The sequence below is a fragment of the Adelges cooleyi genome, unplaced genomic scaffold (assembly GCF_023614345.1).
Source record: "Adelges cooleyi isolate 19-005CV unplaced genomic scaffold, UGA_ACOO_1.1 ACOO_flye_CR_arks_rails_tigmint_CR_PRNA_1, whole genome shotgun sequence".
Lineage (NCBI taxonomy): Eukaryota > Metazoa > Arthropoda > Insecta > Hemiptera > Adelgidae > Adelges > Adelges cooleyi.
In genome coordinates, this window is record NW_026095751.1 from 3,357,679 (window position 1) to 3,375,319 (window position 17,641).

A 17,641-nucleotide genomic window follows, 5' to 3' on the forward strand; every position below is an offset into this window, starting at 1 on the left:
CTTAACAAATTTAAACAATTCTTTTCTCTCGAATTTCATACCAAAGTCTTCCATAGTGAAAAAATATAAATTCAGTTTTCAGCTTTTATTGATGGATTTTATTATTGAAAAGTCAATGTCACCAAATAACGGGTTTTCAATGTTACACGATATCAGAACAACGTGGAATGGAAAATTGAAAAGTTTAACAGAAATTCACGATTTAGTTGTACATGAACTACATTCGAAACACCTATTTAGATATCAATTGTTAATGTTTAGAGCGGTTGCTTTTGTAGCTTATGAACATATGAAAGACGTTGTCATTCAAATACAAACTAGCAAGGGAAAATTTATTAAGGTAGACTATTTAAAATCGATCGACGAATCAATCGATGCAATCGTCAATTCACCATACCCCGAAAATATAGGGGATTTGTTCTGCACTATTTCGGAGTTATTGAATACCTTTCTGAAATCGGAATCAAAAGAATCTGATTATGGAAATCTAATTATCAAAGCGATAAACGATGAACAGTCTAAATTAGAATTATATTTGAAATCCCCCAGTGAATCAGTTTTACCGCTATTAAATAAAAATTTAGAGGTAGTTCCCGAAGAAACCGGTTCCACAATGCCAGGGATAGATAGCAAAGATTCAAAAAATGCTTACGAAAACTCAGATTTGAAGAATTCATTGGAAAACCATCCCGTTGAAAACCTGAATAATCTCAATGAAAACTCATCGACAGTCGATTCAATGAGTCTACTACTAACAGCGGCGAATCAAAGAGCTACATTTCTTGAGAAAAAAAAAATTGATCCAATAGCTAAGATATTACTTTCAAAGGTTATAAAAAACATTAATTCGTCAATGGATGAAGCAGCCGAGGAATCTATTAAACGTTTTGTTGGCTATCTACATGATGTGATGGAAGTCAATCACGAATTGAATCATGTATTGAACATTTTCAATAAAAAAACTATGTATTACTGAAGGATACTTAGATCTACTAATATTTATATAACAGAAGTACTATGAATTAATTTCTTTGAATGTATAATTAATAATTATAAAAAAAATTGTCTTCACTTTTAAATTTTCTAAACTGTTAATATTTTATTTATTTATTTTCTGTCTTGATATGATTTGCATTAAATCTATTATTTTTATTTTTAAATATGATTAGTTATAATATTTGTTTTATATATATTTAACTGTACTTTATGAATTTGGGTGTTTATTAAATAAATTATACTATTCTAATGTTATTTATTATTCTTAAATAATAATAGTGCTTAGAATTGAGATGTATGCTTTTGCACCATTATCGGTTTTGTCTTTACCGATTTTCTTTTCTTTTGCGTCCGTAGGTAATCAAATTAAATTTTATTCGATAAGTTAAACAATTAAAAGGCAATTATCGTTTTGTTTATTCTGTGTATTTTTATTAAGCCTTGATATCGTAACGGGTTATTCTCGTTCATAAAATATAATGGTATATCGGCCTAAGAAGTATATTTATTTAAAAACTGGCTATTGACCATTTTTGTTACAGTATTCTACATTAATTAGGTAAATCGAATAAGTATATTGTATCTGCTACTCCGATTCAATTAGGTTAAATCAATATCTTTATAAAAAATGTTTTGTTTCTTATTTCTGCTAAAACAAGGCTGTTCAGTCTAATATGTATATACGGAGCTATGGCGTATGTATCAAAAGTAAATAATGCATCATATAAAAACAACTTATTGTAATATCTTGGTGTATACGGTTTACCTTCTAAAAGAGTATAAATTTGAAAAACAAAATATACTTCAATGATTCACACTTTAACATACGTAGGTAAAGAAATATCATATAAAAATTATTTTAAACTAGAAATAACTTGAGCAAAACTTTTGTTTACTACATAATTAAAAGAAAAATAATTGTATACAGCTAACCAACCTCTAATAAAGATGACGCGGATTGCTAATCTAAACCCTTCTTCTTTTATACCTAATATTGTTTCTGTTTGCATTTATTTACACTCTTTTTTTGCAATTAATTTTTTTATTATTTACCATTGGTCTACATGCCTGTATTTTTTATAATAAATTAAAAAAAGCCTGTACAGTAGGGTCGGGGCACAGTGGGGACGAAGAGGTCACAAGTCTAGAGATTTTATTATAACTGAAAGTGATAAAATCACTTTAAAATAGACGCTTTGATGCGAATCTGTTTTTTCAAACCAGTTATAGCGGTTTAGAAGATGTCGTGGGGCCAGCAATAATGTACTTAAAATTTAATATTTAGTCTAGTGCAGGGTGGATACAATAAAGGGTTGATCGTTTGTCTACAAAAATGTACTGTCATAGTTACCTATATATCGTAATTAACAATATAATGAAAATATTTCTATTACCTGTTAACTGATGATTCACTCACACATAGCAACCTAGAAATTGACTACGGCGAAAGTGTAAATTTACCCTATTTTTAGTGTTTTTCCTTAAGAAAAAAATTATTTGACTACAGATTTTTAAGAAAATTGTATATGTTATAGTATCATTTTGGTCTACCTTCGGCCAAATTTTCAGATCTAAATCTTGAAAATTTTGTTTGAAAAAGTGAAATTAAGAAAAAAATTCTATCTCTTCTATAGGAAAGGGCTTATGATATTTTTTTGGTTTGTTAATGTTCATCGGTAGTACTATGTTTGAAGAACGATTCATATAAATTTGGAACTTTTTCGACTATTTTTAATTTATAAAGCGTCGTAATTTTAAGTTGAAAAATTTGTAAATTTGTTGGGTGTTTTTCTCAATTTTGATGAGTAAGAGGTGACTTTTTTAAATTTTTTGCCTTTTAAAGTATCTTCCAGGTATACTTTCTGATCCATAGAGTTGCTACATGAAGAAATCGGTTCCGCGGTTTACGAAGATATCATGGGTCCGGACACAAAAAAAAAAAATTTTAAAAAAAAACAATACCTTTTCAGCTCCGCACCGAAGCTAAAAGACTTGTAATACCAAAGCTTTCTCAACTCTGGTGGCGACTGTGACTTATATCAATTGCTTTTATATTTATTATTATTTATGGATAACCATGATGCTTTACTGTTTTTTAATATCATTTACTTTTGTAAATACGTCATCATTTTCTACTAAAAGTAATTATTTTTTTTCCACAGTTAAAGTAGTTGTAAATTTAAAAAAAAATCAACGTTACAATTTTTTTATAGTGTATTATATGAAAAATGTTGCCATTACCAGTCAGTAACACTTTTGTTATTTAAAAGTAATGATAGGTAATTATATTATTATAGTTTTACTACAGTTTCAAAAACTGTTCAGTGTCCACGCTATGTACGGATATATCGTTACATGGATATATCTAAATAAAAAAAACCAGTACAGTGAGGTCGGGGCATAGTGGGGACGGAGCATAGTTGGATCGGGGCATAGTGGTGACGGGGAGGTCACAGGTTTACAGGAATTTTTAAATCTGAAAATGATAAAATCACTTTCGAAAAAACGCAAGTCAGTACAGTCCAAACCAAGCACAGTATAAACCAGCAAAGTTAGAAAGTTTTAAATGAAGGTTCTGTATTTACAAATGAGCATCAAAGCGTTTATTTGAAAGCAATTTTATCCGAGAGACTAGTACAGTAGAGTACAGGCATAATTGAATCAAAGCAATGAGGAAACGGAGGGGTCACAGGTCTACAAGAATTATTATAAATAAAAATGATAAAATTGAATAAAATCGCTTTCAAATAAACGCTTTGATGCTCATTTGTAAATACAGAACCTTCATTTAAAACTTTCTAACTTTGCTGGTTTATATTGTGCTTGGTTTGGACTGTACTGACTTGAAAATACTAACTACCGATTTGCATCGAAGCGTTTTTTCGAAAGTGATTTTATCACTTTCAGATTTAAAAATTCCTGTAAACCTGTGACCTCCCCGTCACCACTATGCCCCGACCCAACTATGCTCCGTCCCCACTATGCCCCGACCCCACTGTACTGGTTTTTTTTTTTTTTTGAAAAAACGTAGTGGACCAAATAACACATATACAATGTCTTGTTATATTTTGTTGGAATGGTCGACGATTCATGTTTCAATCGTTTGTACCCCATAGTTTAAATTATAATCGCTTATTCTCAGAAAAAATAATATTTATGTATTATATACTTCCATTAAAGCAATCTTACACAAACTATTTATACTTCATAGATTATATTATTTCAAAGCTATATTATACTTCTATTTTACTAGATTGACAATGTACAAAATAAAATGCAACTAAAAAAACCTTTTCATAGATCCTTAAAATGTAAAGGGTGGGATAGTGAAACGGGTACTTGAGCACAAAACCTAATAGTATCATTCTGCATAGATATACATAAAATTGTTTTAATGATTTGATCCATTTTTTTTAAAGATTTTAGGTGTTTTTGTTAAAATATACGAAATCTGCGAAAACACAGTTTCCCGGCAATTAAAAAAAAACTGTAGTGCCGAATTTTTTTCCCATTTGATATGTTATGGGTACATATGATTTCCAACTACTGGCAAATTTTCAACCCAAAAGTTTTAAAATTACCGCTTAAAACCCCGAAAAACAAAAAAACTTGTACCCCCCCCCCTAGGGCGGTGGGAAATGGGTATAGTTTAAGTTTGACACAACTGACGTGTGCGGGCATACCAAATAATTATTTCTTATACATTTCAACTCGATCCGACTTTTTTTCTCGAAATTATAGCCAGTAAAAGTTCTAACTTAAAAACTCGTACGGTTTTTTTTTTGTTTTTTCAACTTTCGTCTGTGAAGAATTAAACTTTTTCAACTTTTACCCCCCCCCCCCCAAAGTACCAACTAGATGAAATTTGCGATTAGATAGAGTTGCTACTCAAAGGAATTGGTCTAGTATTAAAAAAGTTACAGTGTATACAGATAAAAAAAAAACACACAACAGAGTAAAACCAATACCTTCTCGCTTTGCATCGAAGCTAAAACAACGTTGTGATAACAGAGCACGGTACAGAGCTCGGACGAAAAAAATAGCCGAAATTCAAATTTCGCCACCAAAAATATGTTATACATGTTAATCTATTCACCGAGAACCACTCAGTATCTGTAGGGTTTAATAAAAAATTAAATCATTTTTTTTTCGTATTGTTTTTTTATACAATATGATCTAAATTTTTCACAATTTTTCTGTTTTTACCACCCTGCTAACTTAGTTTTATTGCTAGCAACTTTAAAAATCTAATTGGTTACGAACACATAACATTAAAGTTTTTATTTGAGAATCTTGTGTTAAAAATCTTGACTTACCGATAACCAAATTTGTATGACTGCTTTTAAACTTATTAAAGGTTCAAGTTAATGCAAGAAGAAAAGAAGAAATTTTTATCTGCACGCATTTCTCCTCTCATCTTTACTTTTAAACACTCATAACTTCTAAAACAGTTGTTTCAACTGGTTTCAAATAATTAGTCAAAATATTTAGTATATTATACTGAATTTAAAAAGTTAATAAACTGTATGCGTTACCACTTAACAATTCTACAACTTGCTATCAAATAAACTAATAATATACCTAATATGAAAACAAAAATAGTTGTGCATAACTAAAATTTGAAACCACATTGTATAAAAACAATTTTTAGCAATAAACATAATTAATAATAACTAGAACACAAATTTGTATATTGAAAATATGAATATTTTAGGAATTTTTTCCCCCTAAATTTTTAAAATACATATATTTTCACCTTTTTTTAAAATATTTTTAAAATCTTTATTACTAATCTTTATAAGCCAAAAAGGAAGATTTTGTGTTTTATTAAATGTCAACAAAGGTTTTCAAATACATACATTTGTAGAAAAAAAATTAAAAAATACGTTAGCGTTTGAATTTAAAATTTTCATTTATCTGGTCATTTGTTATGACTTTTTAGAGATTTTGATTTTTTTTTACTATATTTCTAAATATTTTCATTCATCACTACAAAGACGAGTATTTTTAATACAACTCATAAAAATAGTGTCACTGTACTCTGTATCATAATGACATAATCGGATATAATAAATAACCTGTAACCTAAGTAATCTGTAACAACGTACTAACGAGTGGTATTCGATGTATTCGCTCCGGCCTATTTTCCTTATATCTTAAGTAATTCGCGATCGTTTTTTATAATTTTTTGTTTTCCGTCTACACTACAACTCCCTTTATCGACTATGGTGGAGGGAGCATCGTAGTCGCAATCCTCCTTGTGAAGAGAGACGTGAAAAATACCCCGGGCGACCACGTTGCTGAGGAAAAATTATTCACCGAAACAGGAGAACTGGAGCATCCCGACTACTACGGACTTGTCTAGTCGATTCGGGCGGTGTTCCTTACCCGGAGCGTCGATTTGGAGGCCCGGGGACGGCTGGAGAACGTAAAACCCGAAGGTTAGTGCTTAGGTATAGGTAGTGGTCCTTTGGAACCTATAACTTTATTTCTAAGTAGCGGATTCTCGCGCGCAAAGTCTCGGCAGATAGAGGAAAATCCAGCGATTCCGACCCGGGGTCACGCACCTTCTTACCTGCCGTGTTGGCCGAGTAATTCCGAGTTTTCAGAGTTAAACTTTAAAATGTTTGAAATATTCATTGTTCGTTTTATTCGTGCATAGCAACGCCTGACAACGGTGGGTCAATAAATCGGTTTTCGACCCTGGAGCCGTTGTTTGACCAATTTAACGTCGCCAATCTGTCTGGCCCGGTCTGGGACCTACATTATTGGGGTTCATCCCCACAGGACTAAGGCGAACGGGAGAATTTGTGAAAAAACAGTGATAGTGATGTGAGAGAGAGAAGGAAGTCGTCCGAGGACGAAGAGGCCGGGAAAAAGCTAAAGTACATTTTTGTCGGTATTGTATTTCTTAATTATTGTGGTTAAAAAAAACTCCACCCATTTTTAGATACTGCGGAGTAGGATATTTTATTTCATATTTACCAAGACTGTCTCATTTCGATTTATCCCTTAAGATTTAAACCTTATGTACTTAGGCTATTTAAGTGCCTTTGTAGATACTTAATAATTTTTTTAAATAATTTAGAGCGATTCATTTAGGATAATGCACTAATATAAATGCCTTATCCTTAATCAATCGCCCAGTATTTTGCATTAGTTCAAGATAAAATACTCTGAAACTAATGTAACTTAAGTAGTTTTTCTTTTGAGATTGAGGAACACTCAAGTAAATTAAAACTTAAATTTTTTTTTTGAAGATTTTTAATTTTTAAATTAGAGCTATTCGACGGGTTTCGATACTAATTTTAACAGTTTATAACAGCGATTCATCATTAATACCCCTAAAACATGGTAAGGCTGTTATTAATTTTTTGTATTTACACTTGTTTTTGTGCTGTCGGGATCTAAACGGCTTGCAAGGCCCAAGAAGGGTAATTATAATGATTTCGAAATAAAAACATAATTTTCACGGTATTACATTATTTATTCAAACGTTTAATGAATTGACACATTCATACTTAAAAAATCGTATCTTATTTATTAATATGGATTAAAATCGTTGTATATTTACTAAAATCATTAAATAATTAAAATATATGTGTACAATTATACTGCTTTGAAAAGAATCATAAAACATAAAATGTATTACCCACAATTAAAGCACTCCCGAAAAAATATAAGTATGTAAATCATTTAATATAATATTCAATTCAGTAAAAACTCATAAAACTTTTCAGCGTTTAGTTATGACAGGGACAGTGACAGTTACAATGTGTTTTAAGTTGCTCAAACTGCTTAAATGTCACGGTTAACATCTCCAAAATATCAAGACACCCGTCGCCTGAAAAATAAAATTATTTTTAGTTAAATGGTTTATTTTGTTTTGTCTCTAGTTCTACTTCGACATTTTTACAATATTTTTCCAATAAAACTTTTCAGAACTGTAAAATCACTCATGACCCGTCGCGTTATAGTCTAAATTAATAGAAAAAATGTATTTACCGTATTTTTTTTAAATATTAACCCAAAGAATCTATCTCATAAATCGCATGCCCATTAACTAATGGACATTTTTCATAAGTTCACTTGTGAAAATGTCTGCACACGTAAAACCATCTAGATCGTGCTATAATATGCTCGTCCTAATTGTGATGGTTATTTAATGTAATTAAGCCGATTTTGTTACGGCTGGAATTTGCAATATTACCATTGTCATTGCCGTCAAACAGGATAGAGGCAGCAGTAGCTCCTTTGAAATGCTTGTCCACAATATCGTCAAGTTCTTTACCGCAGAGTAAACCGTCTTGGTTCGTATCGAGAAAAGCGAAACCCGATACATAATCTCTTACTGCGGGGCTAGGAAGGACGATTCTTTTCTAAAAAAAAACAACAAAGTAATTCACGTAGAGCACATCTTTAGATTATATAAAGCACACGAACACGCTATCCACGCGTCATTTGTAGTGTGATAGCATTGACTTCGCCAAATTTTCATAGCGAAATAGAAGAGCATAATATTATCTCCATTGGAGTTTTTCGGTAGATCCAATAATTTTTCCTTTTATACATTTTTAACGTTTAAGTTTTTTTAGTAATTTTTTTTTGTAAGCTATTATAATTCAGTCCAAATCGTCCAGACTCGCGTTTAGATTGGCGCAAAACTCTTAAGTAAAGGAAAAAAAAAATGTAATATTTTTCCAAACCAATTACAGTGACAGCCTGGCAACAAAAAGACTGTAGGAGTGTGCACTACAGTTGAAGCTCTAAATGATTAAGACTTTACCAACAATTTCCCATACTTTATTACTTCAATTAATTGAGCGGAGGGGGGGGGGTGCGTCCTAGTAAAATTATACAAAATGTAATTGCAATAAAACTGTTAATATTACTTTCTCGTCGGCCGTTTTCTTGTATTCTGCTGAAACGACTACCAGCTCTTGCAACTCCAGGGCATATTTTTCTATGGTCAAAATATTAAATACATTTTTTATTTTATTAAAATATACTCATTGAGTCAAAGTTGAAAAACTTCAAATAAGTAATTGAATAAATCTAAATTAAATAACAATTATTTTATAAGTACAAATAAACATATGTAACATGATTAAGTAAAACATAATTTTTGACTCTGCTTCGTACAGATAAAAAAGTTATTTTGCCAACTCTACATAGACTAATATTAATAACCAACGAGATAATATAAAAAATATATACTTACGGAAGCGTTCGAATTCCCATTTCTCATGCTGGCCATCAATTATTGATAACCCTTGGATAAATTCTGTTATTTTATCAGGTTGAATGCAATCGTCGTTTGTTTTGAATTTTTTAATATTGCTCAGATTTGTCATCTGTTCCATGTCTAGACCTCTGCCCTATGAACAAATATTTAAATCATGTGAATATTAAATGTACGACAGGAGTTTGACTTTTTTTTTAATGCTAAAAATATAGCGCTAAAAATCTACAAAACATATTTTTCTTAGATACGTTAAATGCCATGCCAGGCAAAATCATAACTACACGTGTATTTTATCGAGCCTTTAGCAAAATCATAAATTCTTACTATTTGTTTTACATCCAAATAGCCGTACAAGAATTCGGCGAAATTAACTGTTGGGTCATCTGTAAAAATAATTAATTAAAATGATCAACCGTAGAAATGAAATTCACTGCTTCGTTAACTCAATAGCACCTTGAAATTTTCCTGTCAAAATTTCTTTCTCGCCATCATTTAAACTTAAAGCTCCAATGATTTTTTTTAATTCCGCAGGGTTAACTAGACCATCCAAATCGCCTCCTTCTTTGTCATGATGTATGAACAGGCTCAAGTATACTATTACTTCTTGGGATGATAAATTTTTGAGCTATGTAGAAAAACGTGTATAGAAATAATAAAATCGTATTAATTACAAATTTGCCCATATTTTTTTTGTTATTACCGTCCAGAGGTCTTCTGTCTTCTTGTTTTTGGTCAGAAACACAATTATACTTTGTACTTTTTTACCGTCTTTTGTGTCTATATTTAAAAATAAAACTTTAAGCATATTTCAATCGAGCTAGCCAATATGAGTGCGTTAAATTGAAAAATTTGTAAATGCCGATGGATGTTTTTTTTAGTGACAATTTGTTTTTAAGTTGGATGGGGTAAAATTTGGTTACAATCAAATAAATTAAATACAATTAAATTAAGTTTTTAACCCTGTTGAAAAGATACTTTTTTACCTGTTTCGTATGTACACCCTTTCAAATTCTTCTCTTCGACGCCCAAATCTGTTAGTAATTTTCTGATGTTTTCTGGGGTAATTTGGTCCTTAGCGTTTTCGTTTTTTTTTACTAAATCGACAACCTTTTTGATTTGATCCTGATTGACTCCGACGCTCTACAAAGTACGATAAGTACAATAGTTATAATAATACATACTATTAACGACTGAAATTATTTTTTTTATTGCATCTATAGTTTTTATTATTATGAATTATACTAACCTGTGTCATGGTCACGAAGTACAACGCACAGAGGATAACAGCAATTTTAAAATGCATGATGGCTTTTTTTTTCAAACACTTTGTTGAACCAGAAGTACGTCTTCGATACCAAAGTCGGTTGAACAGTGGAATTCGATTCGATTCGGGGTGTCTTTTATATGGTGCGATTGACAAAAACCAACATAAATATGTAAACGGAAATATTCGTAGGTAGTTGTTTTTCGTTTTATTTTATTTACACGTTAAATACTTAAGAGTTGTTTTTCGACCCAATTGTACATGTGTTAACACACGGTAAGCCTGAAATATGAAACAATAATATAGTTTGTGTTTGCTGTACATCGCACAAAACCAAAAACAATTTTTAGCAAACGACCAATGCTTGTAATCTTCATATAATAACAATATTCGTATATATTTTTTATTTGCTGTACATCGCACAAAAACAATACATCGAACAAAAAACGTTATTAAATTTTCATATAATATTATTTGTTTAAATAAAAAAAAAATATTTTTCTACTATGCGATTACATTTATTCAAGGGATGAGAAAATCATTCTAATAATATATGTATAGTCACCAAACTTATTCACATAAATGACATGTTCAACGGTACTGTGTCCTACTCCCCCGCCAAGCCGCTGCTCACCCACTGACAATGCTAAGACCGTGTGGCCTTACCGAGTGGTCCAGTGGGTTTTACTCCAGAGTTTTGGGGGGTGGGGGATGGTGTAAGGATATTCATAGGTTTTAAGAAATTTGTATTAAGATAAAAAAATACTAGCTGTATTTATATAACTACTAGTTGGGTCCGTTATTTATGACAAATAATAATATATATGTATAGTATTGTGATGTTTTGTATTGTGATATTTAACGACAAAATCTATAGAAATTATACTTCCATACACAGTAAATAGTATATAATACTATGTGATTATATTTGCTCAAAGGACGCGAAAACGGAGATCTAAATTCAATGGATTTTCTAGATAGTCGGTTTCCTAAACTTTGGGTGAACTCGTAAGAAATATAATTGTTTCAAAAATTTTCACTGTTTGTTATCTATTTAAGAAAATAAAACGTTCGTGCTAAATCATATGTAAAGCAATAGGTAATTACGAAAGTTTATTAGGGAATTTAACATAATAACCTCACTTTGTTTTTAAACTTAAACGCAATTTTTTTAAATCTAAGCAACGTAATTTTGCTCTGGGCCTATGTTGCTAATTTATTAGACTTAGACAACAATATATGCGGGCGTCACGTTTTCCATTTAATCCACAAGTACAGCAAATACAAAGTCGCTAAAAAAATGGACCCCTTAAAGTCTTGAGCCCTGATGTAAGTACCCCCGATAATAGCGCCGCTGAAACAAGGAAACAAAAAATACAAAATATTTTAGCATGTATTTATTTAAAGAGCTGTTGTTTTTCGACCCAACTGTACAGCCGTAAGCACTGTGTAACCCAAAAAAAAAAATACCGCTTGTTTACAACAGAGCGAATATGTTAAAAACTGCTTGTTTTTTTATTATGTTTTAGCCAGTTGTTTGTATCGAACAACTCGTCGTGGAAATCGACGTGTTTTCGAAAAACAACAATACATCTATAAAAACTGTTTTTGCAAAATATGGCAGTTCTTATGATGTTAAAACCCAAAAGACCGTGATATTCAAACACAAATTCGCCCTTTGTTTACATTGCTACATTTGCATTGCACAACAACAAAACAACTTGTCCCCGATAAAAAACAATAAATTAAGTTATTTCAACGTTAAAGCTTGAAACTTTATGATACCAACGAGTATATTTTCGGTCGTTTGTGTACACTGCAACAGTCGTCGTAGAAAAAATACTGTATTTATTGTAAACAAATGCATCATTGTTTTTTGTACAAAATTGAGATTTGCGATACAATTTGAATACATTTATCATCACCGATTAACGAACTCTAATAAATATTCAAGTTGAACAAATTCAATAGCCACCGACATTAAATGACCACGAATTAAAATGTTTGTTAAAACTTGTACAATATTCGTATAAATTTGAACCAAAAAAGTACTTTATTAGTCCAAAAATTCCTTTCCTTTTCAAAATCGAGGGAGACTTTTTTTTTTTTTAATAAAATAATTACGCTTGCGGTTAATTGCGATGAGATGGGAAACAAAAAAAGTTTGCAGACGGTCGATTAACCATTAGGTTATTCATCCTAATAATAATAAAAAAAATACAATTTTAAACACATCAATGTCAAAACAGTGCTTTTTCGATTGTTCTGTTCCTGTGATCTACAGATTCGCGTCGAAGCGTTTACTTTAAAGTGAATTTTATCACTTTCAGTTAATAATATGATTTCTGTAGACATGCAACAAATAAATGTAATTATTGTTGAATAACTCAACAATAAGCAATGTTTAATTATTTAATTTTGTACTAGACTACAGACATTTATTTGAATACACAAACTAGCTTAGAAGTTGTAAAACCTTGACCGGGAAACTTTTTCTAAATAAAATAAGACACTCAAAATCAATGGTTTTTTTTTTTAAATTTGTACTAAATTATTAGCATATTTATGTTTGCATTATTCTATAGTCGATAACAGCGGTAATCCGTTACAATAAAACGTGTTTAGATAACTACGAGAAAATGAGTGTTTTGCATCAGATGGATCACTCTGTATAAATAGATACAAATAAACAATGTGATGACCGGTGGACATTGTGGCCTAATAAAACGAGCCCCCTAATTTTTTGAAAATTTGTATATTTTTCATAAAATAATTTAGTTTTCAAATTATATATGAACAATGAAAATATGTGGGTTTTTTATGTATTTTTTATTGCATGCGTTAATGTATGGCTAAGCATGTAACTATTTAAACAAGAATACAAAACCTCATATGAAAATGTGTTTTTTTTTTGTTTTTTAAAAACACATTCAATTTAAACCACTACACAAATAAATGACACACTAACAAAGTGTTATGGATATTATGTTTTCGTATAAGAAAACAAAATATAAATACCATTATTTAGTAAAATAAAACGACGATAAAACCATGTAATAATATTTTCAAAAAGGTTTTTTACGGATAAGAAAAAACAAAAGAGTGGAACCAATATACAGGGTGGTAATTTTATCGTGAACCACTCAGTATAAGGAATATTTATTTGCTATGCCGCCATACGTCAATAGTCTCAAGTTTAAATTATACCCATTTCCCTAGGGGGATTGAAGTTTTTTTGTTTTTTTTTTGGGAGGGGGGGGGCTTAGCAGTAATTTTAGAACCTTTCAGTTGAAAATCTGTCAGAAGTTAGAACTCATGGGTATCCATAACATATTAAACGAAGAAAAAATTAGGAACTACAATATTTCATTAACTGTTTAAATTGAGAATAATGTACTAAAAATTGTGACGGATCGATAACAAGTTTTGGATTACTACTTTTGAAGTTATTGAAGTTTCGAGTTTAGGGCAGGAGGAAAGGTGGAATGTATCATATTTATCTGGGCCCACTTGCCATCCTGTCCTAACTTTTGCTACTGAAATTTTATTTTGTACACCAAACTGTTACATATGCTGTAAAATATGTTGTTTTAGTTTTTCAGATATATTATACACATGTTTATTGCACGCGTATATGTACAACTAACAAGTAACTGTACAACTGTTTGAGTAGGTACTTATACAAAACAACATCAAAACATGTTGTGTCCTTATTCCAATAAAGAAAAATAAACTACCCAATTTTTGAACAATAAATTAAAAAAAAAAATTGAATGAATGTAATATTTTGTCAATTGTTATGATACTAAAATACACAAATGTATTATAGCTTCCCTAGGATTATGACTGTAATCCAGCTCTGACTTTGATGCTGGTATTTTTTTTATGTCTGTTTAATACTGGACTGATTCCTTCGAGTAGTGACTCATAAATTACAAATTTTATCTAGTTGGTACTTCTAAGAAGGCGGGGGGGGGGGGTTAAAATGCAAAAAACTTAACTCCTTTACACTTAAAAAAAAAAAAATATATATACGAAGGTTAATTTTTCAACTTTTACTAGCTATAATTTCGAGAATAAGTGTCCGATCGAAAGTCATAAGGAATATATATTTTTTGTGCTCCTATACGTCAATAGTCTTGAACTAATAATAGCAAAATAGTAATAGCTTTGATGTAGATCAGCGAAGGTATTGATTTTCCTACGATGTGAGTTTTTTTTGTGTCCGTACACACTGTAACTGGACCAATTCCTTCGAATAGCAACTCTATAAACCACAAATTTCATCTAGTTGGTACTTTTTTTTTTCAATGAGTTGATTATAATATAGTTGTTCTAATAATCAATTTGCCTGACCGAATATTCTTCGATCGTGACCATATTGTAAATTAGACGTGTAGATAATATTATGACATTCATAAAGTGATAACTGATAAAAGTTTAATACACAAATTAAAAATCATGAACGATAATACTTTATATTATGACTACATCAAATCTCGTGAAAATTTAACTTTGTGATACTGCTCCTGTACTATTTTTAAAGAAAAACAATTTTGAAAATCTCCATTTGAGGTTATAGTATTGTTAAAAATGTAAATCTAACAGGCAACAGCCGACAGCTGGTGGCTATAAACGTTAGTAATATTTAACTAATAAGTAATATATGTAAGTAAAATGTATTGTTTAATGTTTGCTCCAACACAGTACCAGTATAAGATTTAATTTTAATATCAATGTTGGGGACACAATTTTTCTTTAAAACACTACAAGAAATTAATATACAATTTAAGGATCTATGCAAAGGATTTTTTAGTTGCATTTTGTTTTGTACATTGTCTATCTAGTAAAATAATAGAGCTATGAAAGTATAAATAGTTAGTGTGAGATTGCTCTAATGGAACTTGGAAGTATATAATACATAAATATTATTTTTATTGAGTACAAGCGGTTATTATTTAATTTATGGAATACAAACGATTGAAACATGAATCATCGACCATTCCTGCTCAATTTAACAAGGCATTGATTATGTGTTATTTTGGCCGCTATGTTTTTGCAATAAAAAAACAGTACAGTGGGACGGAGCATGGTGGGGTCGGGCCATAGTGGAGACGGGAAGGTCACAAGTTTACAGTAATTTTTAAATCTGAAAGTGACAAAATCAGTTATTTTATGCAATTTTATCACTTTTATTTATAATAATTTCTGTAGACCCGAGACCTCTCCGTCCCCTCGTTGCTTTGATTCCATTATGCCTATACTCTACTGTACTACTCCTCTCGGGTAAAATCACTTTCAAATTAACCCTTTGATGCTTTATTGTAAATACAGCCCCTCGATTTAATACTTTCTAACTTTGCTGGTTTATACTGTGCTTGGTTTGGACTGTACTGGCTTGATAATACTGACTACCGATTTGCATCGAAGCGTTTATTCGAAAGTGACTTTCGATACATGGTTTAAGGATATTCATTTTGAGAAAATCATGTTGTAGAATCACACTATACTCAGAGATTAAGTCTTAAACTACGCTCAACATTGTAAATAAAAAAACAGGTTCCAACACTTCTAGGGGCAATGATTTTCGGTATATATTGTTAAGTTAGATCTAACTGTCCTAATTAACACAATGATAGACGGTAAAATTGATAAATTACAAAATAGAGTATACATTTGTAATAGAAGAAAAGCAAGGGGAAGCGGCGGTGAATGGATATTTTAAATAAGTATGAAAACGGCTCTTAATCGGGGTGTGCATGTGTGTATGTTTACTACAAGGGCTCACTTCCTGCCTCTAGACTTACTATTACACAGTGTTATAATATTGTATACAGTACATACCTTGTCGTGGAGTCACTCGAAGCTCTATGACCTTGTCGATATTCCTTGAGTATGTGATCTTGATATGTCGAAATGAACGTTGTTTTAACACGAATGTTTTAATTCATAAAATATATTTCAGACACTGGTGTTTTAACGTTATCTTACGACCATCTATCTCTCGTTAAAGTGTAATTCAGTACACGGTCTACCAATGGTTTTATAATAATCAATGCGCTTGTCAGAAATAACAACGTCTACTGAGTTATTATAAGCCGACTACATTCCTTGCTGACCAAAAATAGTCACATGGGTGTAATAGGATTGTTCGACCGCTAGAATTAATGACCTTTAACGACACTTTTAAGAGGTATAGGTATAGGTATATGTATGAACGAAAGAACAACAGTGTTTTTATTGCTTAATAATGACACGTGTGTGATAAGAAACTCGTACGGTTTTAAGTAATTGAATTGTAATGAATATAGTATTTTTATATATATATCGCTACGGACTCGGCGTATGTATGTGTAAGGAAAATAAGGAAGGATTATGTTATTGGTGGCCGCGGCGGACTGATAACAGCTACCCGACTTTGGCGTCCACACAATAAGGAAAGGAAAGATATTGGTGGCCGCGGCGGACTGATAACAGCTACCCGACTTTGGCGTCCACACAATAAGGAAAGAAAGGATATTGGTGGCCGCGGCGGACTGATAACAGCTACCCGACTTTGGCGTCCACACAATAAGGAAAGGAAGGACATTGGTGGCCGCGGCGGACTGATAACAGCTACCCGACTTTGGCGTCCACACAATAAGGAAAGAAAGGATATGAGAGATGTGAGAGAGCAACTGCGCTTCGCTGCGCTGTGGGCTGGGTTAAATAGTGCGTTTCTGTGTTGGTTAAGTTCGTCTCGGATAAGTTCGTGTCGAGTCGTGTGTTTAACTCCTTCTTTAATGAACCTATTGTTATGTAAATGTTACGCCTAAAATGAGTATGTACGCTATCTATTAGAGTATTTTAAGTTTATTGAAATTATTCAAAGAGGTTCTATATCACACTACGCGCGTTGTATATTGAATAATAATAACATGATAGTTATATAAAAATGTCACATATAGTATAAATTTGAATATATAATATGTTATTACAAAATGATAGTTTAATAAATATAGTTAAAACTTAAACATATGCTTTATGTTACTACACATTTGTGCACGCTGAAACAACATAAAGTATAATTGAAGCAGGGTTGTCAAATAGTGTTGTAAAAAGTACATTAAAAAAGTAATCAAGTGCAAAATACACAG

At 31.2% G+C, this 17,641-nt stretch overlaps 1 protein-coding gene across 1 annotated transcript; it reads right to left on the minus strand.

Annotated features, from left to right (window-relative positions):
• Window positions 1-7,553: 7,553 nt before the first annotated feature.
• LOC126832975 (uncharacterized) lies at window positions 7,554-10,787 on the minus strand. The gene is made up of 9 exons (XM_050564051.1): window positions 10,488-10,787; window positions 10,225-10,381; window positions 9,942-10,018; window positions 9,695-9,866; window positions 9,566-9,624; window positions 9,218-9,374; window positions 8,889-8,959; window positions 8,207-8,375; window positions 7,554-7,840 (listed from the first exon to the last, which is right to left on the minus strand). The coding sequence occupies exons 1-9, from the start codon at window positions 10,542-10,544 to the stop codon at window positions 7,740-7,742; spliced, it is 1,020 nt and encodes a 339-aa protein (XP_050420008.1). The 5' UTR covers window positions 10,545-10,787; the 3' UTR covers window positions 7,554-7,739.
• Between the last annotated feature and the right edge of the window lie 6,854 nt (window positions 10,788-17,641).